Source organism: Diadema antillarum, unplaced genomic scaffold (assembly GCF_040938485.1).
Source record: "Diadema antillarum isolate AM-2024a unplaced genomic scaffold, OU_Dant_1.0 scf00000066, whole genome shotgun sequence".
Lineage (NCBI taxonomy): Eukaryota > Metazoa > Echinodermata > Echinoidea > Diadematoida > Diadematidae > Diadema > Diadema antillarum.
Genome location: NW_027270955.1, coordinates 879,114 through 904,322, shown reverse-complemented (window position 1 = coordinate 904,322; position 25,209 = coordinate 879,114). Strand labels below are relative to the sequence as shown.

At 41.3% G+C, this 25,209-nt stretch overlaps 1 protein-coding gene across 1 annotated transcript; it reads left to right on the top strand.

Annotated features, from left to right (window-relative positions):
• The first annotated feature begins 2,375 nt into the window (after window positions 1-2,375).
• Window positions 2,376-23,010, top strand: LOC139716494 (uncharacterized). The gene is made up of 7 exons (XM_071628036.1): window positions 2,376-2,462; window positions 10,475-14,927; window positions 15,139-15,308; window positions 17,488-17,628; window positions 20,398-20,487; window positions 22,708-22,831; window positions 22,880-23,010. The coding sequence occupies exons 2-7, from the start codon at window positions 10,598-10,600 to the stop codon at window positions 23,008-23,010; spliced, it is 4,986 nt and encodes a 1,661-aa protein (XP_071484137.1). The 5' UTR covers window positions 2,376-2,462; window positions 10,475-10,597.
• Window positions 23,011-25,209: the final 2,199 nt, after the last annotated feature.

The window sequence follows — 25,209 nt, the reverse complement described above, 5'->3', positions numbered from 1 at the left end:
CTAAAGGGCACTCCAGACGATTTTCATAATTTCACATCATGGAGTACATAAATCAATAGCTCCCTGCATAGATTTGTGGAATTTATTGTGATCCTTGAGCATAGAAATCAATACTCTGAAAAACTAAAATCAAATGACACTGACTAAGGATGATGACATAGGAGCCTCACATAATTATTTCAGAAATTAGCAATGTAGTACAATACCACGTGCTTAACAAGTTCACCTGAATAGAATTTATGCATGCTTTCTTCTTTTGTTCTGCTTCCTTAAGAGTCCTTATTCTTGCATTCTTAGGCTGCGTTCATGCGAAACTAGAATTGCGTTTCTAAACACGTTTAGTCGCTAAACGTGTTTAGTTGCGTTGCATTCATGCGATTTTTCCATTTAAACGCGTTTCAAAACGCCGATCTGAAACGCGGAAAAAAGGGCGTTTTGAATCATGATTCTGCCAGAATCACGATCGCAGAAGCCGCATGAACGCAACCGTGATTTCAATCATGATTCTATGATGTCATTGTGCGCTGTGCGCATGCGTGTCTCATGGGGTATCCCACAGCTTCTTGTTCTGCTCGCGCGCTCGTGTACGTGTTATGAATCGTGTGTTCTTCTTCTTCTTCTTCTTCTTCTTCTTCTGATTAAGTCTGCCTCCTTCAATAGACTGAAGATTCTTGCAGACTGGTGCTATTTACATTATAATACAATTTATTTACAGATATTTACAAGCACATAGAAAATATGACGAAAATAACTAGCCACTGTGATCAACCGTTAGACGGTTTCGAAATGATCCCACAGATGGCGCTGAAACAATTTCGCTGTTTCGGTACCATACTTGCATATGTTGGTTTAAATCAACGCCATACACCGATTCTAAGTTAATATCTAGCTGTTTAATATAATAATACATGTAATTACTCTCCGATTGAGTTGATGATATTAATAGTAATGGCTGCAGCGCTGTGCCTACCAAGGGAAACAATTGGAGAGACGAAGAATTAAGATTTTTCGATCTGTGGGCAGAGCCTGAATGCCACATACAGCTTATTGGAACGTATTCACCGAAATATAAACGTAAAGGCCCTTAGTGAGGCTGCCAAGCATCATCCTAGCATGGCCGGCCCGGCGCAGCCGTGGGGGCCGTGGGGGCTCGGGCCCCCACACTTTTTGTGCACCATACAAGGGAATACATAAGGTGTCATCACTTTGGGCCCCCACACTTTTTTCAACCCGGAAGTACGTAAGTGGCACTAAAAGCGAAATAGATAGAGATCAATGAAGACCTTTTTTTTTGCTTGTCAGCTGAAAACACCCGGAAATGGGAGGGGAGAGAATGAGCTGAGGACCTTTTCTTTTTTTCTTTTTTTTTGCTTGTCAGCTGAAGAAACCCGGAAGTGGACGGGGAGAGAATGAGCTAAGGACCTTTTTTTTTTTTTTTTTTTTTTTTTTTTGCTTGTCAGCTCAAGAAACCCGGAAGTGGACGGGGAGAAGAGATGTGCCGACGTGTTTTGTTTTGTTTTGTTTTGTTTTGTTTTGTTTTGTTTTGTTTTTTTGCTTGTTAGCTCATGAAACCCGGAAGTGGGCCCCCACACTTTTGAAAACGCTGTGCCGGCCCTGCCTTGTACATTGTGATTATTTCAGTTATCAATTTTGAAAACATTCTTACTCCTCACTCCATTCATTATAAATTCTGAAAATCTGTACCCAGAATGACTAATTCAAATAGTTGTTCATATAATGTAAAAGTCTGGAAATCATCCTGAGGACTCCTTTATAACAACTGATCACAGGTTCGAGCTGAGTAGGCCCGGTAGTGTGCAGGCAGGTAAAACTAATCAGAGGTTTCGGGCTGTGTGTGGAGAGTTAGACTACTGTTCAGAGTTTTTTTCCCCTTTGCTCATGCAGAGCTATAAGAAACATCTGGGCCCCATTTCATAAAAAGTTGATATAGCAACTCTTGCTGGAATGGCAATTGTCTTAGTAATTCTGACAAGAATCCAACTGAATTCCTGATTGGCTGTTGCTATTGGAAGTTGCCAATCCAGCAAGAGTTGCCATCCTAACATCTTTTATGAAATGGGGCCGTGATCTGTAGTTTCTACTCTACACGGGAAAAGAGAAACCCCCGAAGTAACGCACTGAGTAAAAACTCGGGGTAAAAATCTCTGATCACTGGTTTTTAAACTCTGATCAGAGTTTTTTCCGACTTTTGTAGCACATGGCGTTTCATACTCTTCGCACAAACGCTTCGAAGGAAGAGAGGCCATACAGCTGTACAGGGCAGACAGAGGAGGAGGCCGAGCGGAGGGCCAGGAGAAGGGAGGAGATTGGCATACTCGTGTCAAAGGTGCCTAGTTACAGTATGTAAATAAGGCGACAACAACATGGAGTTTCGAGGATGATGGGAAGAGAATAATCCACGGATCGGAGTTACGATGAGCTGTACTGGATGCATGTGTAGGGTGGGTATATACGAACATTGACTTCCGAGAGACAATGGACACTCCATAACACTTATCAAGTTACTATAAGAGTCGTGTTAGATGAAAAGGGCCTCGGGCGGATTAGGGATTGGTAGCGTTGCGTATCTATGGTAGATCTTTAGCGGGGACAAGTACGACGACACACACATAATACACGCGCTGGTCCAATTTTACCGGCGACGCGATCGCGCGATGATGGGTCTGGTGTGAGCGTGAACCTTTACCACAAATTCGGAAATAGTGGTCTAAATACGTGCCATAAATCAACCGTTTGTGAACCCGAGTGATCCGACAATTTACAGTAAAAGTAGACAACATATACGTAGGAACATCCTGCCAGGGGAGGAGACGTGGCAGCTGTTTTTTTTTACGTCACAGGAGCAAAGAATGCGGATCATAAAATTAGTTGTAACGTTTTACTTTAGACGGACTACTCTGTCAACTGACGGGACTGTGCTGTGGCAGTGTAGCCACTCAGCCTGGCCCTGGCCTGGCGTATGGCTGGCTGTGACACAGCAGCCCACAGCACAGGTTTCTGCCGTGCCGCAAAACAATCTTGGCCTTGCCTGGGAAGCTAAGGTAATTAACTGCCTGGTCTGTTTGTTAACTTTGTAGTTGCTAGAACGTAACTGCTAGGGGAAAAAAAAACTATGCAAACTGTGACACCTTTTGCAAACTGATGTTCCCTACTGCGTAGCACTGGATCAGTGTTTTTTAGTAGTAAGCCATGATACATGGGCGTACACTCGAGCAGGATATCCTGATACCGGAAGGCGTGCACCGAGCTGTTGATTTTTTTTATCATGGCTACTACTAAAAACACTGATCAATTCAGTCATTAACATCCCCCATCAGCACCGAATTGATCAATTCGACAGTAGACGTTTAAAAAAAACATTGTCCAACAGTAATAACACGTTACATGTGATGTGTGTAACCAAGAGGTTCCACTGCACTATCACTAAACCATCACTAAACTTCTACCAGGGAGGTGTGAGAGAGAATCACACCTCCCTGCTTCTACTACTAACGTTAGGCCTACAACTAGGGTCTAAATTCTGCTATTTTCCTAGAGTACATGTACTAGGCACCTACTACTAACGAGACCACTCGTAATTGAAAGATTGATTCAAATGACTACCAATCGATCGATGAACAGGCACGGACCTACTAGCATCGATGGATTAAAGTAAAGTAAAGTAAGTAAGTAGACCACCGGTCTATGCCCTACCCTAGTTGGATTTGCCTGGATGAAATATAGTTTCGAAGTCTGCTACTGTACTCGTCGACCACCTAATTTTTAGATCAACCAATCTAACGATGGATACAAATCAAGAGATAATTAGGGGGATAGGCTAGTAGTACAGATAAATATTAACATCTGGAAACAGGAGGAAAAATAAACTGCAGAAAATCCTCATGAGTAATAGTAGGATATTGTTAACAAGTATTTGCCCATTCACTGGATTTACATGCTTTTCAGTGGGAAAACGGGCAGTCGATTAAATTGATGAGCTTGTGCCGATGTACAGACTAAGTATACAAATGATGCACAGGATAGAGAGCGTTAGTGGAGATGTAGCACTCTCGAGGGTATTTACAATTGTGAAACATGCAGGAGGCGAAGCCGAGTGCATGTTGCACTACATTGTAAATACCCGAGAGTGAGCTGCATCTCCACTAACGCCACGAAATAATCCTGTGCATCATTTGTTTTATAAAATGGGTTGAAAACTAACAGCATTTTTCACATACCTTTGTGGGTCAATACCAGTCAGCTACATGTAGCACTAGCTCAAGTCAAAAAGTCAAGATGTCCGAAGATGTTCGTCCCAAACATATTACGCACGTCGCACTCGGAAATCCCGCACATATAAGTACTGTGAGCATGTACGTATACGTATAAGAGTATACATACGCCACGTGTATGCACAAGGAAGGCCAGCTGGCAGCCCGAACTAGAAGTTGTTTACAGGATTGACAGCGCGTATAGTAGCGCGCAACGCACTTGTAACAACTGATTGAGTGCGCACTGCTAGTGTAAACATTGTGACGTCAGGCCATGCATGTTAGTGAGAAATTAGTGCACGCACACGTGACTCATTTCAGCGCTTCCAATTGGCTACATTCTTGAACCCATTTTATAATAAACAATAACGTCACTTGTGTTCGTTGACTATAATTCCGCACGTATGTACGGTACGACTACGACTCTACGAGTCAACAATCTGAGCCAGGGACATGACTATGAGTCCGCAGTATTTTCTGCCTCGAGTGGAATGAAATTTAGGTGAAACTGAGGGATATTTTCTAAGATACAAGGTATTAAATAAAAAAGTAGTGGATGAGTACAGTAGTGGATATACACACTATTAAACATAGTAACAATTTAAAGACATTTGCTTTGTATTTGCCCCTCAGCTCAGTTAATTCAGTGCCTCAGCCCAACACCTATATGGGCATGCATGGCTCAGGGGCAATCTTGACTTGGGTTTTAGGGTGCTAAATTATTTTAGGCTTCTAACTTCAGCACGGCAATATGCAATTTACCCCCGCTAAAATTAAAAAAAAAAAAAAATCAAGCGATATGTATCTAAGTATTAAATACAGTATAAGGATTTAGGCAGCTTTCGGGTGTAACAGGGTTAATCAAAGTTTAAGGTTTAAAAAAGGATTAGGGTTAGGTTAGGGGCTGTGCTGAAGTTAGAAGCCTAAAATAATTGAGCCCCCTAAAACCAGGATAGCCGCAGGGCCTAATATTGTACACTATTAGTAAAGAGTAGCATTAGGTGAGACTGTGTAGACTTCTATTTCTTTGCACAAATTTGTTGTTGTAAAATCTATTTAAAAAAAAACCAATGATTTCTATGGGCTGTAGCCTGAAGGGTACCTTCTTGGTCTTTACTACTAGATGCAGGCTCATGGCTAAACTTGGACCTATTTGGGGATAGCATTCATTTATAGCTGTTCCACCAAAGATGTTCCCTCAAAGACAAAGTGAAGTTCCTTACTGTTCCCATTCCCCCCCCCCCCCCCCCCCCCACTTACTTGTAGGTGGTCGGTCATCTATAAACGCAAGCCATCCATAGTTTGACTGTAACGTCATCAACCTGCTATGGTACAGTATGTAAAAGCTAGATGCCTTTGCATGTGGTCAAATTTTGGCACAGTAGGTCGAACCTTGGCAAAGGTTTGTTACTGCATGCGTGTTCCTGATTTTTCAGGAAAGGGATATATTTTGGGGGCTCATATTGGGGAAGAAATCTTGAAGAATCATTAAAATTGGGGGTCTTTTAGTATACTTTTCCTGAAAATTGGTAAGAGGGATTGTAAATTTTCAAACAATATTCTTTGACTTGAAAAAAAAAGATATTTATTGAAATTTGAACATTTGCTAGTGTTTCTACTTAATGCCCTGATATTGATTAGAAAAGATGATTGGAGGCCTAAAATTCTGTTGAACAACTCTGTGTTTCCATATTTCGACTTGACGATGAGCATAATCACAGTACATATAGGCGTACATGTTACTTGGACTGACAGACCATGTAAATGGCTTTCCAACTGTCCGCAAGTAATTAGATCTATATACCCCATGTTCAAAGACATTGATTTATAGAGAAAAAAAAGAAGAAAATCTTGTCATCATGGGTAATCTATGATTTATGGGCAATTGAAATTACAGTACGTATACACTGTACAGTACAATGTATGTATATATTTTGGGCATATGATGCATCACGCGTTCCCCCGTTTACCGCGTTGTGTAGCGCCACCTCACGTCCACTCGAGGACAGCCAGAGAAAAATGCATGCACTGTGTGTGCGTGTACATAGTCATTCCCATGCCACTGCATGTTATACTATGCATGCATGGCACGCTGTGCTAGACCACTGGCGTGTGTTTAAATGCAGTACAGTGCAGTGGCTAGCGCGCACTAGCTCCAGCACCAAAATGATTTACTTCTTTTTGGCACCCAGGGTACAACCTTTTTTAAAAAATGAATAATTCAACAAAATGGCTGATTTTTATTTGGTACCCTGGTTTACCATTTATGTTATCATATCAGAGCTACCAAGTCTCACGCATTCTGCGTGAGACTCAATCATTTAGGGGCCGTCTCACGATCTCACGCATGGCACCCATTTTTCTCACGCAATCGGCGAAGTCTGCAACTTGGGCCTATGATAATGATTATAGCTCAAAGAATTTCCCTTTTGTCTGTCAAAATAAGTAAAAAATAGTAACTTACTTGTAAGTATGTACCTGATCGCACCATTAAAAGCTAAAAATTGAAAAAGCTCCCTACCATGGGAGGGGGGAAAAACCCCTCCCACACCCTCGCTCACACGCACATTCGCATGCCGAGATGCCGAGTCATGAAAATCTCACTCATGAATTTTTTTTTAACTTGGCATCCCTGTCATATTGTTGGGAGTCACATGAATCTTTACTGTTGAAAGAAGGGTAACATTCGTACAACTGTATGTACATGTTGTGCGATAGTGATTTTTGTTGTTCTTGTTGTTGTTGTTGTAAAGAACAAGACAGCAAAGAAAATAGATCTAGAAAACCCCATGTCATATTGAAATGTTCCCCTTCTGTAAAACACATCAATTCTGGTTATTAATTTTTTTTTTTTTTTCTGTATACAACTGCATGACAGTCAGTAACAGAGTGATTGTACCTGCGATTGACCAATAAATCAAATAACCAGCACATGAACCTACAAATTGTAAAGTGCAGTTATAGAATGAGGTTTTGTTGTGAGTAAATATTGGGAATTATACGAACAAACAGAAATAAAGTAAACAGTGGTAAATTATGATAGTTTGACAGTTCATCAGATGTTAGTTTGGAAATGATTACACACAGAGCAGCCATTGTGTCAGCAGAAGACTTAAAAATAGCTGTGCCGGTTTTGTTTAGTGGTCTACACACAAATACCCGGTACAATGTACAGTGTATTTCATTCTCCTTAAATTCAAGCAAATCTAACTCCATCTGTCTGGAAGGATCTGTGCAGTCATGTGTAGAATTGCTTGGACTCATATATAACTAAAAAGGGGAAAAAATGATTAAAAAAATGAAAGTAAAATTTCATTCTGGTGATTTATAGATGTATTGCTTTATGACCAAATAACTGTTTTAATGCGTAAATGTGATAGATTCTACAGTGTATGTTGCATTGTACTAAAGTACTTGAAAATCCCTTTTTATGGCAGGCTGCCTATGTGTATTTGATGCAGGAGCAGTTTCATTCACCAATAAAACAGGTCTACGTTGCAAAGAGCATCAAGTATCTGCTTTCACACAGCAGGAGTTACTCACATAAGTGTTATGGGAAGTGAGAGTAAGTACTACAGTGTGTATGTATGTCACCTGATAGGACCTTTTCATCTACGAATGAAATCGCCTCTAATAGGCCCCCTGTCTCAAACAGCCTGGACATCTGCATACTCTGGGCTTGATATGAAAATCTGTCTAAAATTCATGACATAACTTGTATTTATTGGTTAATGCCAACTTCTTGGTCCTGTGTCCTTTAAACAGCTTGTAATTTAAAGCAATTGTATCAAACACAGTGTTGCTCAATTTTAAGTGAAACAATCTTCTGTCGAGTCAGTTGATCCAAACGGAATTTTGTCTCTGAAAGAAAAAGAAAAATGGGTATTATCGGGTTCCTAAAAACTACTGGAAAACTACATGTAGGTACTACAGTGTCCATCGTATTCTATCTGTAGTGCATCAACCCAAAACATGAGGTTTGGGAGGGTTGGAATATAGACCACAGTTGTGACACTTTTCATGGATAACTAAACTGATTAAACATCTTTGGTGAAAAATCAAAGTTTTTCCATTATATGCTATATTTGATTTGGAGATCTGTGGGATTTCCAATCAAAATGGGAAGGGGTAGAGTTGTGGCATACATGTACGTATGGTCTTTGTAAAATGTGCAGTCAAGTCATATACAGTGATGACAAGAATTTTCAGGGAATAATTTTCAAACTCAAATTTGATTAGCAATTGCAGCTGATGAAAAATATCTTCAGTGATATCCTGTACACTCCTGTAAGAAAACTGCTGCACAAAAGTTAGTTTGTGTAGCAGTGATGTAAAAATGCGTAGCAAATTGCGATGCGATACCAGGAAAATTATTCCCTGATTTTACTCTTGCCAATATGCATGTAAACTCATTATGGTATTAAAAGCCTCTTTAACCCATCCCTAGTACAACTTTTACAGATGATATTCAGTTAAACAAACAAAAAATAGTGCATAACAATTTTATAACCCAACATTACATTAGAAGATTGCAAGAGACTTTATACACTCTGTAGTGTTACTATAATGATACACATGATATTTGACAACAGTAGTTTTTTTTTTTTTTTTTTGGGGGGGGGGGGGGAGAAAGAAAAAAAAATGCCCTTTGAAACCTGTTTTAGTTACAAAAAAAAAAAAAATAATAATAATAATAATAATTTCAATAGTCTCCTGTCCATATGCATCAACTGTTACAGCATGCCACAGTATCCTATATGGAAAATTCAAATTTTCATGTCAAGAGTTTACATTTCATACACACTTCTGGAATTAAAGCACTTTCATTTCCCAATCATGTGATGAGGCACTATTTACCGTGTAATGTGTAGCTGTTATCCTTGTGAAGAATAATAATAATTTTTAAAAAAACTGTAGCAGACAAAGCTGCTGAAAAAATATTTAGTATCCTACAGTGGCAAGCAGTGGAATCAAGTGGTGTCAAACAGGGGTCTGTTCTTTCGATCCTAGCAGAATATTTGTTAGCTAAGCAAAAGCATTTTGGTGATTTTACCTTAGACTATTCTGTTGGATTAAATAGTCATTTTACCTCTGATGAAGATTCTGCTGTAGTCAAAAACTCTGGCCTCTTCTGACTCCAAGAGAAAAAAAAAAAGAAGGAAAGGCCAATGGGAAGGGATATTTATAACTGTGCATTACAGCATGTCATTCTGTTGGGAAGAGCCTTTGTAGAACATAATTGTGAATCAACAGGGAGAGTTTGGAAAAGAGGCTTACTGCTTTTGTAATAGAAAGAAATGTATTTTTATGCATTATTACTATAGAATAGAGCATCTCACTGCAAAATCATCAGATAGTAATTGCCTTTAAAAAAAGAAAAAAACAACAAATCATTCTTTAATACACGAAGCCTACTCCCGCGAAGCCCTTTGACTGTACATGTATAGTATGATAAACAGGATCACAGCAATATGACATGTCAGACATTTTCAGAAGGGGTTACAGTACATGCACCCTTGTAGGATTTGTGTATACACCCCATGCGATTAGCATTACACAATACCTTGGTTCCTTGGAGATATTGATTTTATCCCTTTGCAGGAATTATTGATTTGAAAGACCACTGAGATGGCATACTTTGGTATTGTGTGGCTGACTCCCTCCCAACCAAAGCACCTAACAATGGGATGGGTTTAGAAGAAACGGCCTAATTCACAGTGGCCAACTGGTCCGACTTGTTTTCAAGCCCTGTTAATAGAAATGGAATATGTTCGAGGAACTTGTGTTGGAAACTTACTGTATGAAGGTGTACGGTAAAAAAAGAATGTATTTCATCTTCTGTGAGAACTTTATTGTATGATTGATGGAATATGTGCAAGCTGTCTTCATCAAGCTCAGGAAATTCACTATCACCTGGAGAACAGGTAATTTGAAGACGCGCGTGTCTCATGAAGTGTCTGTTTTATACAATAATAGTGGTGTCCCTGTGGGAATGACATCAAAATTCAAATATTTTGACTGTTTGGAAACTTGAGCAGTGGATTTCTGTCATATTGTAAGTGATAGTTTTGCCCTAGACATGTGTCTACCCTATCAGCTATCAAGAGATTTGTCCATAGTCATGTAAAACTTTATAATCGCTTTTGAACATAGGATTTCACCAAGGTTATACTGACATCTGTTTCACTTTTCCCCCGTTACAGGAACATGGCATATGTCACAATGGATTGATCAACCTCAAGTGATTGACACCTGATACAACTGTTGGATTCCAAAGGATGGCTGCTGACACTAGGAAGTCTTCACATATCTGGAGTTCGTGAAAAATGGGAGATGTAGATGCACCGTCGCCTAGGACATCAGCATCGGGGAAAATCACAGCTCACAACCTGCATCTCCTCATGGATGATGAAGAAAACCAGGATGCTGGCAGGGAGAATGGCGGTGAGGAAGAAGCGACTCCTCAAATGCCTGACGATGACCTGAACCTGCGGACAGCAACGGCCGACAGCTACAACTCTTCTGCTGCGAGTCGGAAGCTGGATGATTCTCCCGTAGGAAGCGACACGCAGAATCCTCCCGCTAACCTTGTGGAGGAGACGAGGTATCAGGAGGAGTTGCGTGAGCGTGTGAAGAGATCGTTTGCTGACCTTGGTATTGAGCCTGAAGGTGTGCTATTGAAGGACAGCTTGGAAGAAACACCCAGGGACTCACTAGAGATAAAGGAAGAACTGCCATATGACAGCAATGTGGAGCAGGGAGAATATACTGCTGAGAGGAGAGTTCAGAACAATGAGGATGATGATACCGTTGAAGCAAATGGTGACAATGCGGGAGAATTTCTGAATGAGGGAAATGATGGTGACAATGACACTGGAGAAATACAAAATTCTGCAGAACCACCACATGACACTGAACAAGGCAATGACCTCAGGGATTCTCTGGAAGAGGAAAACGTAGAGCCGGAGTTACAAAATCTTAATGAGTCAAATCAGCAAGCAGATGGTGATGACAACTTTGGTGTCGCTGATCCTGAAGGAGAGGAGGAAGAAGAAGGTGTAGATGACTATGTTGCAGAGCAGAATTCACCTGATGGTGAAGGTGAAGTAGGCAATGTAGAACTGCAAGAAGAGAACCCTCAGAACAATGATTTTCGTGATGCAGAAGGTGAGAATGATCCTCAACTTGTCGATAGTCTCGATGCTTCTGATCAAAATGGGGCATTGCCTAATGAACAAGACTCCACATATGATGCAAGAGATGAGGTCCCTGACAATTCTGAACAGGAGCAGGCAGTTTATGGTGACAATGCAGCTGAACAAGATGAAGAGGTGCCTGCTGGAGACAACCAAAGTGAGCAAAGAGACAGTGTTTCACAGCCTTTTCACTTAAACAATGATGGAAGTAACTTCCCCCTCCCTCAGCAGAGTGATGACAATCAGCCAAATCCAGAAGATGACTACGCAGATGCTCTGGCTGATGAGTATGCAAATGATTTGGGAGATGATGAATACGCGAACAATTTAGGTGATGATGAATATGCGAACAATTTAGGTGATGATGAATATGCGAACAATTTAGGTGGCGATGAATATGCTGATAACTTAGGTGCTGATGAGGATGCAAATAAACCAGCCAGTGATGAATATCCAACCAATCCAGGTGATCAGTTTGCAAATAATGCTTTAGGTGGTGATGAATATGAGAATACACTGAACAATGATTTTGGTGGAGATGACCAACAGATGTACAGTGATCCTGCTGCAGAGGAGAGTGCTGAGCCGTTGCAAAATCAGCCACAGAGTATGAGCACTAGCAGACCTTCCTCCAAGAAGTCCTTTCGTTCAGGGCGAGAAACGTACATAGCAACAAGAGATGGGCAGGCGAATGGAAGTGATGGAGATATAGCTAGTACTCCGCAGCCAGTGAGTTTACCACAGTCACAGTTAAATTCTAGGAGTCGGGCGGGCTATTCTGATCGTCAGCAGTCAGCAAATTACTTGAATGCCAATAACAATGCTGATTCTCCCGATGATAAACCTCCATCTGGAAACTCTGTGCGATCTCATCAAAGTAGCACCAGAAGTAGGAGTGGAACTAGTCAGAATCGGCATCCTGGTTCCAGCAGGCACAGTTCAAGAGAAAGGGGGTTGTCGTCTCGGTCAAGACAGGCGTCTTTAGAGAGAGAGGCATCCCCTGCCTCAAGGCAGCACTCGGGTGAGCAGAGGAACATGAGCAGCGTGAGGAGGGGTTCTGCGGGAAGGGAGGATTTAGGGATAAGAAAAAATGCAAAGGATTCTCCCCAGAGGGGTTCAAGTCACACAAGCCGCAGAGGTTCCAATGAAATAACCATCCCGCGGTATGCAAATAGAGGTATGGGCAACCGCAACGATGGGGAAGAGAATTTCCCAACAGTCTCACAGGTTCCAAACGAGCCAGATTCTAGTAAGTCACAAAGAACTTTGTCAGGGTCAAATCATGTGCACAGGCAAGATCCAATTGGTGCTGCTGAAGTCCCAGTGGCAGACGGGAAGCCACCGTCAGGACTAGGTGGGAGGCTGCAAGCCTCACGTATAAGTAGTGCAGGGTCTGGAGCGACACAAGCCCTCCTTGCAAGGAATAATGATCCTAGTAGTCACACCTTGCCTGTTCAACAGGATGATACTAAAGCTAGTCAACAGTTCTGGTCCGACATGCATAAAGCAGGTGTTCCTCACCACATTGGACGTTCTTCGGGTAAAAAGTCAGCCAAAAACATTGAGAAACTCAGGTCTGGGGAAAAGGTGAGGGTTGAGTACATCTCGGATGACAGCGGTGATGAAGATCTCCACTTTGTTGATGAGAAAGGAAGTCCTATTGATGAATTGGGTAGACCATTGTATAATCCTAAGACCCCTGATGTTGTCGATATGAGAATCATGTACCGAATAAAGCCATCCCCTCCAAAGCAGAGCTCAAGTATGAAATCCTCAAGTGGGAGGCAGCGATCAAGAGATATTTCAGCCGCCTCGTCAAAGTACAGTGCCCGAATTAGATCAGGGTATACATCTACTAACTCATCGGCACATGCGTCTTCCAAAAATTCAGGAAGGAGATTAGTTGACAGACAAGTGTCTCCCATTGAAGATGAAGTCATGCAGGAAAATACTCAGCAGCAGGGCGATCTTGATACAACTCTGCCGCCTCCCCAAAGTCGGGAGCAGTCTGTTCGGGAAAGACCGGTCAAGTCAGCTGCCCTTCAGACAGGAGACATAGAAATGACCCCGTCAGATGACACTAACCACACACAGAATATTAAGAGTCCCGTTCGAGAAGCCTCCATACAAACTACTGAGCGCGAGACTGCCATTCAGACCTCCGATGAGCATGTGACTGGTGAAAGTGAAGCCACTCTTCCGTATCAAAGTCCTTATCACAGCCCGCGGGAGAATGGACCATTTGGTCAAGTGAGAGTGACCCCCTTGCAAAGACAAAGTCCAGGATTCCAGATGAGGTCTCCCCGAAATGACCCGCATGGCCAATACCAATACCCAGGAGATGCATTTGCCCAGCCAGTGCCTGTCAACTATCCCAGCAATCCGCATGCACACTGGCAGCCTGGAGTGAGCCATCCGGCTTTCTCTCATCCCGGCCAAGTCTTTGCAGCGCCTTTACAGCCGCACTTTGCCAATCCCATGGTGAGCCACCAGCAGACACCCCCACAGATGATGGCTCCGCAGATGATGGCTCCGCAGATGATACCCCTACAATCTGGTCCTCCACAGCAGCATTATCCAGGTCAGAGCATGTATCCAGCCCCACACCAGCACTTTCATCAAGCTCCATTTCATTCAGAGCCACCACATCCTGCAATGCAGCCACCACATGGCATGCAGTACTCCTATCAACCTGAACAAGTGAGTCAGGGTGGACAATTCATCGGTCATGATATTGATCCAGCTCAAGGGGACGATGCTGAGAACGTGCCGGAACAAGAGGAGAAGAAACAGCCTAGTGGGGGAAGGCGTCCGCCTCCAAAGCCAAGACCTAATTTCATTGACATCAATAAAACATCTGCGAAGCTCAGGCGAGACCCGCCATCCAAGAAGTACACAGATGCTCTCGGTCAAAAGAAAGGATTCCGATCACCTCTGAACAACAAGAATCCGTTGCCTCAGATATCTCGGGAAAATTCTCAGGATGAAGGACAGCCCGTCTCAACTGGGTGGACTCCTCATGGAAGTGCGACAAGTCGTGCAAATGATCTCTGGGCCCAGCAAGTTCTCCATGAGCAGCAGATGGTCTTACTAGCACGTGGCATGTCAGACCCAAACATCTACGCCCCAGGCCAGATGCCGGGGCCTCCTCGTCGGCATGAGTCAGTTCCAGGGAACTATCCTGGTGTAGCTGGTCAAGGTGGTATGCATGCCAGTCAGGACGCCATGCCCCATTACAGCAATGGACAGCCATACAGCTGGTCAGCAGACCGGGCCAACACCTATGCTCGGATGAACGGCATGCAGCATGCAGAGCAAGGGGCCTTTGGAGGTCAGCCATACCCGGGTCCCATGCAAAGCTTTGATCAGAGCCCAAGGGAGAGAATGGCCTACACTCACCCGATGCCCAAGCGGACCAGTCCATACCAAGTTCTGCCTGACATATCGGGTCGAATGAGTGGTAAGTAATGGGCCTTTGTGTAATTTCTCTAAAATGATTGATTCTGTACATTATGAGTAAATCTTTGTGAAGTATAGATGATGGGCTTAAATATACCATGATCTCTATTATATTTTCTATACTATTTATTCCACACACAAGCCCAGGAAAGAAATCCTAGGTTAAAATCCATTATCCTTTGACGCACTGTTATCTCTGATGTGATTTGCAGGGGAGGATTCTGAATTGAGGACAAGTGACCCTGATGGATACGTGATGCGACTTCAGAAGCAGAAGCAAGGTCCCCAGTACCGACCCTACACTCTAAAAGACTTTCAAAACCTCAAAAAGGATTTCAAGCTGGGAGGGCTTGGACCAGATAAGGACTCCATCAGTGTAAAGGTAAGGATGGCCCCCCCCCCACCCTGTTCTTGCTCAGATTTCTGTCACCTTGATTTCACTTAAATGTATGAATGTGCAGTTGTGAGATATGTTTTTTTTTTTTTAATGTTCGTTAGCAATCCAGCCTCACAGGTAAGGGTGCGAGTGACCGATGTAACGTTCATAAAGACAGTGAGGCTCTACGCTATACAACAGGGCAGGAAGCAGCATAATATAGTATCAGTATGCAGTGTACTGAATTGGGTTACTCATGCACACTGGATGTTTAAGGAGGATGTAGAAGATGCTTTGAAGTCAACCAATGATGCTGTATGGATGGATGATGGTATCTAATCATCGTCACCATCCAGTTTTGATCTGGTTTGTCTAGTGATGATGGTGGCTGGCTACTACAGGATGCGTATGAAGTTTACTTTGAATTTGAAATCTATGACTTTGTGTACTTGTCATAAATATGAATTATTCACTTTTCAAGTCCTAGTGGACAGAGGGGTACGGTAAAGGGATTCAATATACCAGCTGCGATTTTTTGTAATAAATGCACAACAGCACGTCCTGCTTACTCCCCTCTAGACCTCCAACCTCAAATCTTAGTGATATCAATTACAAGAAGGTTACCCACGGGACTTAAAAGAGTTGAACCATGAGCCTAAAGGCCACCGCACACTACACGATCAGACTGGTCTTAAAGTCTTATTAAAGCCAAGCTGGGTCTTAAGACCAGTCGTATGACCGGACACCGCACACTATACGATCGAACCTTACGAGTAGGCTTATGACTGTAAAGCGTGCGCAGTGCGCACTGCGTGCGCTTCCATTTTACTGTATCTTGATTGGCTGAAAGCCCACGACCGGTCTTAGAAATTCAACATGTCAAATTTCTATGACTAGTGCTAAGACGCAGTCGTACGACTGGAAAATGGTAAGACTGTGACATCACACTGCTAGTGTTAAGGTCTTAAGGCCAGTGAATCGGGGCAAAATCGTGTAGTGTGCGGCGGGCTTAAGCATGCTCTTGCTGATCCGTTCTGTCAACGCCTACACATCATTTGGCATCTTTTTATGCCTCCGCAACGAAGTGGCCGGAGGCATTATGTTTTCGGGTCGTCCGTCCGTCCGTCCGTCCGTCCGTCCGTCCGTCCGTACGTACGTCCGTACGTCCGTACGTCCGTCCGTACGTCCGTCCGTACGTCCGTCCGTCCCGTTTTGTTTTTGTCGATATCTCAAGAACCATGTGGTGGTTTTACGTCAAACTTGGTATGAGGGTATATCCTTAGGGGATAATACTTTGTGTGGATTTTAGGGTCACAGGGTCAAAGGTCAAAGGTCACAGGTTATTTTGTGAAAAAAAAACTGAAATTTCATGTTTTTCTCCATATCTTACAAATGGTTCAAGGTATCTTCATGGAACTTTATAGTATATATGCTTGTACCGATGGGCAGTGATTATCTAAGGAAGTTGGGGGTCATGGGTCAAAGGTCAGGGGGTCAAAGGTCAAGGTCAGCTCCTCAAAATATCACCACTTTCCTTAAAATGCAATATGCCTGAAGGTTTTTTTTTTTTTTTTTTTTTTTAACTTGATGTATGGCATGTATTACCCAATATATATTTTGGGGGAAGTTTCTTGCCAAAAGGTCAAAGGTCAAAAGGTAAAAGGTCAAGTGGAAGTGCTAAATTGCACTTTTTCCTCCATATCTTGAAAGTAACTCAAGTTATCATCATGAAACTTACATATTTATGCATGTTCAACCTAACAGTGATTCTCTTTGGAACTGTGAGGTCAAAGGTCAAAGGCCAGGTTTAGATAATGCTATTTTCCCATTTGATACTGAAATTATACTTTTTCTCAATACCTTCAAAATTACTCAATGCATAGACTTATAAAAGGGTCAAAAGTCAAGTAAAAATCATCAGTTCCCCAAATACCTGCACTCTGACATTTTAATCATTCATCCAATTGAACCTAGTTCTAGGAAAGTGAACATTCAGCACATTTGTGTCAAACCTGTCATTTTAATATTTTGCCAATTGTGTGAAACTGTCATCACACATTGTCAAGACATTGTACTATAGACCTATTAGGAGAACCATGCATTATGGCGGAGGCATATCAGTAGCCGTAGCGATATATCTAGTTAATCATTCTTTCTTCCCCACTTGTCTCCTTCCCCATTGCAGCAAGACAAGGCAGCCAGGCAGCGGGAGTACGCCAAACTGGTCATGCAGCAGAACAAGAAAGTCTTTCAGCACAATCCCAACACCAGCAGGTCCCCGTCCGACAAGGATAGCTCCAATGCAGAGCCATCCAAGCGAGACCTGGTGAGTTGAAGCCCAGCTGGAAGCATCGAACCTTCCATGATCTTAATACAAATATTATCTGGACAGTGGGAGATACAGTGTAGGTCCACTTTGTTTGTTTAGCTTATGGTGGCAGTTTGAAGAAACAGTGAGGTGATTGCTCTCCTACAAAGCCAGGTTTTCCTGGGAAATGGCTAAAATTGACATACTGTGGTATTTACAGTACGTAAAGAAAAAGTTGTTCTTGCATTTCATGTTGATGGCAAAGGTTCAAGAAGGGTAATCTTTTATTTTTAATCTTCTCACGTAAATCATTCTTAAAAGACCCCCCAAAAATAAATTCTTAGTGCAGTCTTTGTTCTGAAGCAGTGGGCAAAGTCAGTGAAAACAGCTAGGAATGTCAAGCTTGGAAGGATTAGCAGTTAATGAATCGCACAATGTGTGGGATAGAATAGAATGCTGTGTTTTAAGTATGTGGCCAATGTGATACCCTGCAAAGGAATTGCCTCACTGGCAAAGAAACACAGTTTATAGCAGGTGCAACACTCTTCAAGTATCAATACCTTGTCACATTGGAGATGGTTGGTATTTTAGTGTATGATCTTACAAAAATGGGCAGGTTATTTTAATATTCCATTATGCTGAACCAGTTGCTCAGGCTTTCAATGATTACAACAGGGAAAATTATGATAGTGATGATACGTAATCATAATTTCCAGTATGACACTGATGAAAATGTGTGTAACATAGTACAATTGTTACAATGATGAGCTCAAAAAGAACATAAAAGCATGAGATCGGATTCTCTTTGAAAATTGATGCTGAGAGTGTTGAGCTGAGATCCTTTGGCATTGTGCTAAATCCAGGTTGCCCATTAGTACTACAACTACATTGAAGCATCTGCATGTAAATGAGTGCATGATGCAATAATCAATAACCAGCTCTCCTGCTATACTTGGTGCCCATTTTGAAACAAATTTACATACTTTCTAAAAGACATTGGTCTTCAATCAGAAAGTTGAAGACCATAAAAACACTTTTTTTGATTGCTGTGAAAGGTTGGCCTGTGCTCGTGATTTGCAGTACATAGGCTTTTGAATCTGCATGTGGCACCTCTGTATCAAATCCTGTCAAATCTCTTTCAGGCAGTAAAACTCACCTTATTACCCCAGTGTGTTACCCCATTGGCAGTCTTCTTTCCCGCAAATTTTACATTTCATAATTGGGTTTCTGTATTGGTGTTTTGAACCTAAAGATACTGCCATCACTCGTTTCATGTTAGAGTTGTAAACACCGTTGATGGCATATATCTATAGGCCTGTCCATTTGTCAGAATTCACCTCAAATTGACCCCAGAAATCACTGTATACTTTCATGTCTGCATTCACTGTCAATGCACTGTTGGTGGACATGCAACATTTGTACATTGTGTAGTCTTTATATGTTTCAACAGGTGTAAAGGGACCTTTCGTCTTATCTATAAGCTAGTTCACAGTTAGCTCATCCCTATTTGCACATTGGTACAAATGACCTTTTACTTCTCAGTTGTGTGGGCACTTTGCTTGTTTTTAAAGCGTCATTATACATTTAGCTTGCCTGACATAACAATTTGTGGAATTCATGTTCAAAGAAAGAATGAATTGCGTGCAGACCAGGTGACCAGAATGGTCTGTCAATTGACAATTCGGCAGGCATTCATTTCATTGCTTTTTGTTGGATGCACGTTTAAACTTTTTCATGAACATTACAAAATACCAGGCTTGCTGTCGGGTAGATGTGCTCTTAAGCTTCACTTTTAGAAGGATCATATGAATAATCATTACGTCACTTATAAATGCTAAATATCTTGGTGATTCTGAGAACCACATGTGCGTGATTGTACATATGACCTTTTTCTGCTAATGCACAAAATGGAGCTGTGAACCCCTTATTGTGTCTGAAAGTTAAAGGTGTGATCGGTGCATTTCAAAGGTGCTGTACTGCTTTCTCTGATGTGCGGATCACACCTCTATTTAAACTTTTGGGCACACACACATATTTTCCACCATCAATGTTGCCGTTACCTTCAGTAAGCTGTCTTTTCTTCCCACTACCATGCTCTCAGAGCAACTCATTCCCCTTGGGGTCATTTAGATGACATGACCAGCAGACTTTTCACAAGTAGACAAAAACAAAACAATTGGTGAGAGTGCAGGTTTTTTTCCTTTTACATTTCCTTGTTTATTTTTCCCATAATACTCTTTGAATGATGTTGACATGCAGTAATGATTTTTTTTCCCTCCTGCATACATGTGTATTTTAATAGCACTCTAACAATCACCAATTGTCTTTTCCCACGAAATTCAAGTGGACTAACCCTCCTACAATGAACAGAGCGTGTGAGTGAAGAAACTGAATCAAAAACTAAATCATGAGGGAAGGTTAGGTTGTTAAAAAGAAGAATATTTTTTTTGCTCAGTCATCAGGGACTGTGCAAGGATCATGCATGATGTAATACAGTACACCAGTAAGCCATGTCTTTGTCTAATAAAGCAAACTTGGTCCAGTGCTGATTTGAGTAGTCAAATATGAAGCAAAAGTATTGTTTCTTTCAGTTACATTTCTCTCTTCCACGCATTGATCAAGCTCAAATATCCTGCTCTTTCAAGGATGTGTAGATCATTCAGTCATGAATGCATTTTTCTTTTTGATCTCTTTCTCTCCCATACTACGACTTCCCTGGCTTTTTCTCCTGGTTACAATCGTCTGTCCCCAAATCACAAAACATTGTGGGCAATGTACCTCCCAAAGATGTTGGCATACGCCGACACCGTCCCCCTCCCTAGGATTTCAGAAAATCGGAATCCCGACGATGACTTCCCGAAAGACTCGCGCACCATGGTTAGTCCATCTTGACGTGGGTTTGGTCTTTGCCCCCTATAATAATCCCCTAATGTGCACACTAAGAGATTGATTGCATATTTGAAATTTAATCACTCTGATTTTAATAGGGGAAAACAGGCAGTGCTGGGTTTTTCTTGCAGTGACAAATAATGTGCCCCTAATATCAACTAATATCAGTTCTTCTGTTCTTGTTCATTTTGTGAACCAACTGGTCTTGTGCTATTTCACATCTCTCATGACCTGTAATTGCAGAACTGTTTTTATCATTATATTACATTTAAAATGTTATTATCATCATCATACATATTATTACTGTCCACCCATAGTGTGTTGCTTTTGCTTTGCACAGGCATTGGTAATAATCAGCAGTCTTATACCTGTTCTGATCCCCTCCCCCCTTTCATTGCACCTATTCACCAGAATACATAGCAAAGGCACAAGTCTCGAAATTACATCTACAAGGCACTAGGACCCTCTGTTTGCATTGGTGGTGTAAAGATCAAGAAATTTATTTTTTCCAGAGATTGAAACATATAAGTAAAACATTGGTCATTTCAAGAATGAAGATCAGTATACACTAGAATAGCGACCTGTCTTCTCATGGAGTTGTTTTATCCTGTAAAAGTATTCTACCTCAGTAGGACTTGTTTGCATTGAAATACTAGTAACTGTGTTTTTCTGCCTCTTTTTTTTTTTGGGGGGGGGGAGGGGATGGGGAGGCACTCCAGATTAAAGTAGAGTAAATCTTTCATAAATCCATAAATCAGTGAGCAGTGAGCATTTACTCGTACTCAAAATTTGCATTATCTGTGGGTGAAATCTACACTACATGTAGTACGTACCTTTGTGAATTATGGTCTACCCCACATTTGTATGAGTATCACTGATTACAGGTATTGTTGTTAGAGATACAGAGAATGAAAGGATATTTGACTCCAGGCTTTCTTTTTTTTTTTTTTAAAGCAATCTGTAACAGCAGACCGTGCAAGGAGCATGACTCATTCACATTAAATGCATCAATGCACTTGACATGATCACACTCACAAGTACTCACAGTGCAGTGCTCTACAAGCATTGTATGCTCAACTTGTTGCTTTTAAATGTTTTATAGGCATAAATGCTGACACTGCAGAGATTGAACTGCAGTGCTGATAGTTCTTTGTCTTTTCTCTTTTTCATAGCCAAAATATAGTTGTTGACAAACATGTGCGGGGCAGTTCTTAATAGACAGATTTCTGCAATCGGAGCCATTAAACACTTATACCGACAATAGCAATCTGCCAAATTTAATTCTTGCACAGATGTCTGACTTTCAAAAAAGAAAAGAAATTAGGTTACATAAATAGAGAGGGAAAAATGAAAACTAATTTTTACATTTCTGGTACAAAAGGTTTGCTTTATTCCAAGTTTACTGTCTTCAGGTGTCAAGCTATAATCTATGGCAGATGCGGAGGGCAGTGTCCATTGCACAATGAGTGATTTCACTGTTTCAGTTTTGCAGTCAGTGGCACATTAAAATCCTCACAAGCTCTTCTAACTCTGCACAACACATGATAATAGTGATAAAGTAGAATTGTTACGATTACCTTTATTTGTATTTAAAGTTTCTCCATAAAACATATTATTATTATTATTATTATTATTATCATTGTTATTATTATTATTGTTATTGCTATTATTATTATTATTATTATTATTATTATTATTATTATTATTATTATCATTGTTATTATTATTATTGTTATTGCTATTATTATTATTATTATTATTATTATTATTATTATTATTATTATTATTATTATTGTTATTATTCTCCAGGTGCTGTCTGTGCTCACACAATGAAAGCCAGAACTCCATGCTTTTTATCTTTAACCCAATATCATTTCTCCCATTCTATATTCAGTTAAAAAGAAACAATGCTCCCTGCCAGGATTACTCCCTTCCAGGATTACTCCTTTTGGCCACTGTCTTGTACATAGCTACCTTGTTTTCTTGTTTGGGATGATGGGAAGATCTGGAGATGTCCTCCGTTAAAAAATTGTGTGTACAGCAACTTTCATTTTGGCATCAAAATATCAAGTTTTTGCATTTTATCTCCTAAAATCTCGTGATTATGATATTGACATTTACACACAGCATTATGTGCATGGCTGTTGCTAGTTCTGAGTTATGAATAAACCGTCTTTATATCCCATTGCATTTTCTGTTGATATGCAGGCACTGGAATATGCTAAGCACGTCCCCAAGCCCCGCATCCCAACCCCGCCTGAAATCCTCCACGACCGCCTGTACGGGAGTGGATCAAACTCACGGAACTCGCAGGGCTCGCGGAACTCGCAGGGCTCACGGCAGAGCTATGGGGGCCCCAGCACCCAGTCAGGCCGGTCAGCCTCGGCTGAGAACGCTGCTCGACATGCGGAGAACATGGCTGAAGAGATGGCGAGGCTCCAGGACCTCACGGAACGGCATCGGCAAGAGAAGGAGGAGCTGGACCGCCTCAGGAGGGAGATCTCCACGTGAACAAGGGAGATCTCCAGATGAACAAGGGAGATTTCCACATGAATGAGGGAGATCTCCATGTGAAAAAGGGAGATCTCTGTGTGAACAAGGGAGCTCTCCATGTGAACAAGGGAGGTCTCTGTGTGAACAAGGCAGCCTTACACCACATGCAGTGGGTCCCTCAAGGCTCCCTATCTGTCTTTATTTCCATGTGCACTAGGTAGCCTAACACCCCATGCTATGTGGCTCCCTCAAGCATCTCTGTCTTTCTGTCCTTATGAACAAGGAAGCCTCACAGACCCTATATAATGTCTCCCTCAAGGCGCCCTCTCTCTCATCAGTTGCAGATTACCGAGGGCGATGACCCCTCCCAGCCCAACCCTACGGTCCTAATTACTCTTGTCATAGTACAGTGCTCATGATCTTCACAGTCTTGGTTACTCAACATTACACATTTTTTAATAAAGAACAGATTACGCGATCATTCATATACATAACTACAATTTAGCATTATTCATGCTTGCTGTGAAGATACCCTGGCATCTTACTCTATTCGATCATAATTGCTACAAGCATGACTTTTGGAGTGTAACCGTTGCCTAGGTAACCCAAAAAGCTAAAAAATAGGCAATTGATATCTGTTGAATTGGTCACTTTACTTGCAAATAGATCAGTTTTTGAATATTTTGCCTCAAGCCAATCATGCTGTCACTGATGTGGCAACAGCTTGGGGTTGATTGGCCTTGATTTGTGTGCTGCACGAATCATGCTCCTTTATCTGTTAAAACAAAGTTCCTTGGACTGGTTGTTTTCTTTCATTTTATCGAAATTTTGTTCTATCAAAACAGAGATAGAGTATAAAGATGTAAAGATTATAATTTTGGGACTGAGTGTCGATTTTGTTATAACAAGAATTTTGTTAAAACTGTGTTCATTATACGTAACGGGAGTGCATCGTTTACCAATTTCATTCTGGAGGATTTATCAGTGTCACTCTGAGGTCAAAGCCATGAATCCAAACTTATGACAAGCTCACTTAATGCATCTCCACTTTAGTGAGATCGACCTTTAACACATTGCAGTTGTGTGCTCTCAGGGTTTCCCAAAGGAAAGCTACCTAGTTGCAGAGAATAAACATTCCACTGTTCTGCATGCAAAAGTCATGGCTTATAACAATTTCCCCTCAGATTTATTCATTCCTTTATGTAGAATTACCTCAAATATTTCCAGTATGGCAAACCTTTTCTTTTTTTTTCCTACCATCATGGGCATTGTGAAAAGTCTCTTGCCATTTCAATATGTCTGTCAGAAAAAGAGGAGGGGGGGGGGGGGACGTAAATTGGCCAAGAAATGAGCTTTAGCTATTTGAGTGTGCTCTCAGTGTGAAACAGCCATGTTTTGATAACCTTTTGTAACATGTCATTTTTGTCATGTTGTAATGAGCTTGAATTCTTTGCATAGTGGGGTTGATATTACCTCAGATAAGTTATTACAGAAATTTGGAATCTACCAGTAGTCCTCTGTGAATACAATTAAACATGTATATTTGTATACACTGTAACTGTTGCATCAGGATATTATATTATACATTGTATCAGCAGTACATACTGTATCTTACTTCCTGCAGATTGCAGGGAACTTAGTGGGCCATTTACATAGTGCTACCTCCTCTTACTACTATTCTTCCTTTGATCATGAATTTTCATGCTCTGTTGAACCAGCCACAACACTCTCAGAATGTTGACACTGGTTTACCACTTCTGAGCCATAGGTGAGTCACAATGGTAATGAAAATCTCATGCTATGAGGACACGAACAAGTCTTGCCATGACCACAGAGACATAAAAGTACAGAGGAAAAATATTTGATTTTGAGATGGTTCAAATATTTTTTTTTTTCAATAGAAACATTTTGTTATATCAGGGTTTTATGAGAGAATTTACACCTTGAATTACAGTCAAACCCGTTTATAGCAGCCACCCTTGAGAGATGAATAAAGTGGCTGTTATAGGCAGGTGGCCACTATAGAAAGGATCCTCCACATGGCTTTTCTCTCTCAAGAAATTGTTTTTAGTGACCGTATACAGCAGGTGGCCGCTATTGACAGGTGGGCGCTAAGGCAGGTTTGGCAATAAGTAGTGCATGTCGCAAGTTTTGCTTTTAATAAGTGTCACACAAAAGTTATAACCTCTATCTCTGATCAGCTTGTTCGTGAGAGAT

Excerpts from the sequence above, each read along its gene's own strand:
- LOC139716494 (XM_071628036.1), top strand. The coding sequence starts at position 10,598 with ATGGGAGATGTAGATGCACCGTCGCCTAGGACATCAGCATCGGGGAAA. Across the intron at positions 15,309-17,487 it reads AGGACTCCATCAGTGTAAAG|CAAGACAAGGCAGCCAGGCA; the intron begins GTAAGGATGGCC and ends TCCCCATTGCAG. Across the intron at positions 17,629-20,397 it reads AGCCATCCAAGCGAGACCTG|ATGTTGGCATACGCCGACAC; the intron begins GTGAGTTGAAGC and ends TACCTCCCAAAG.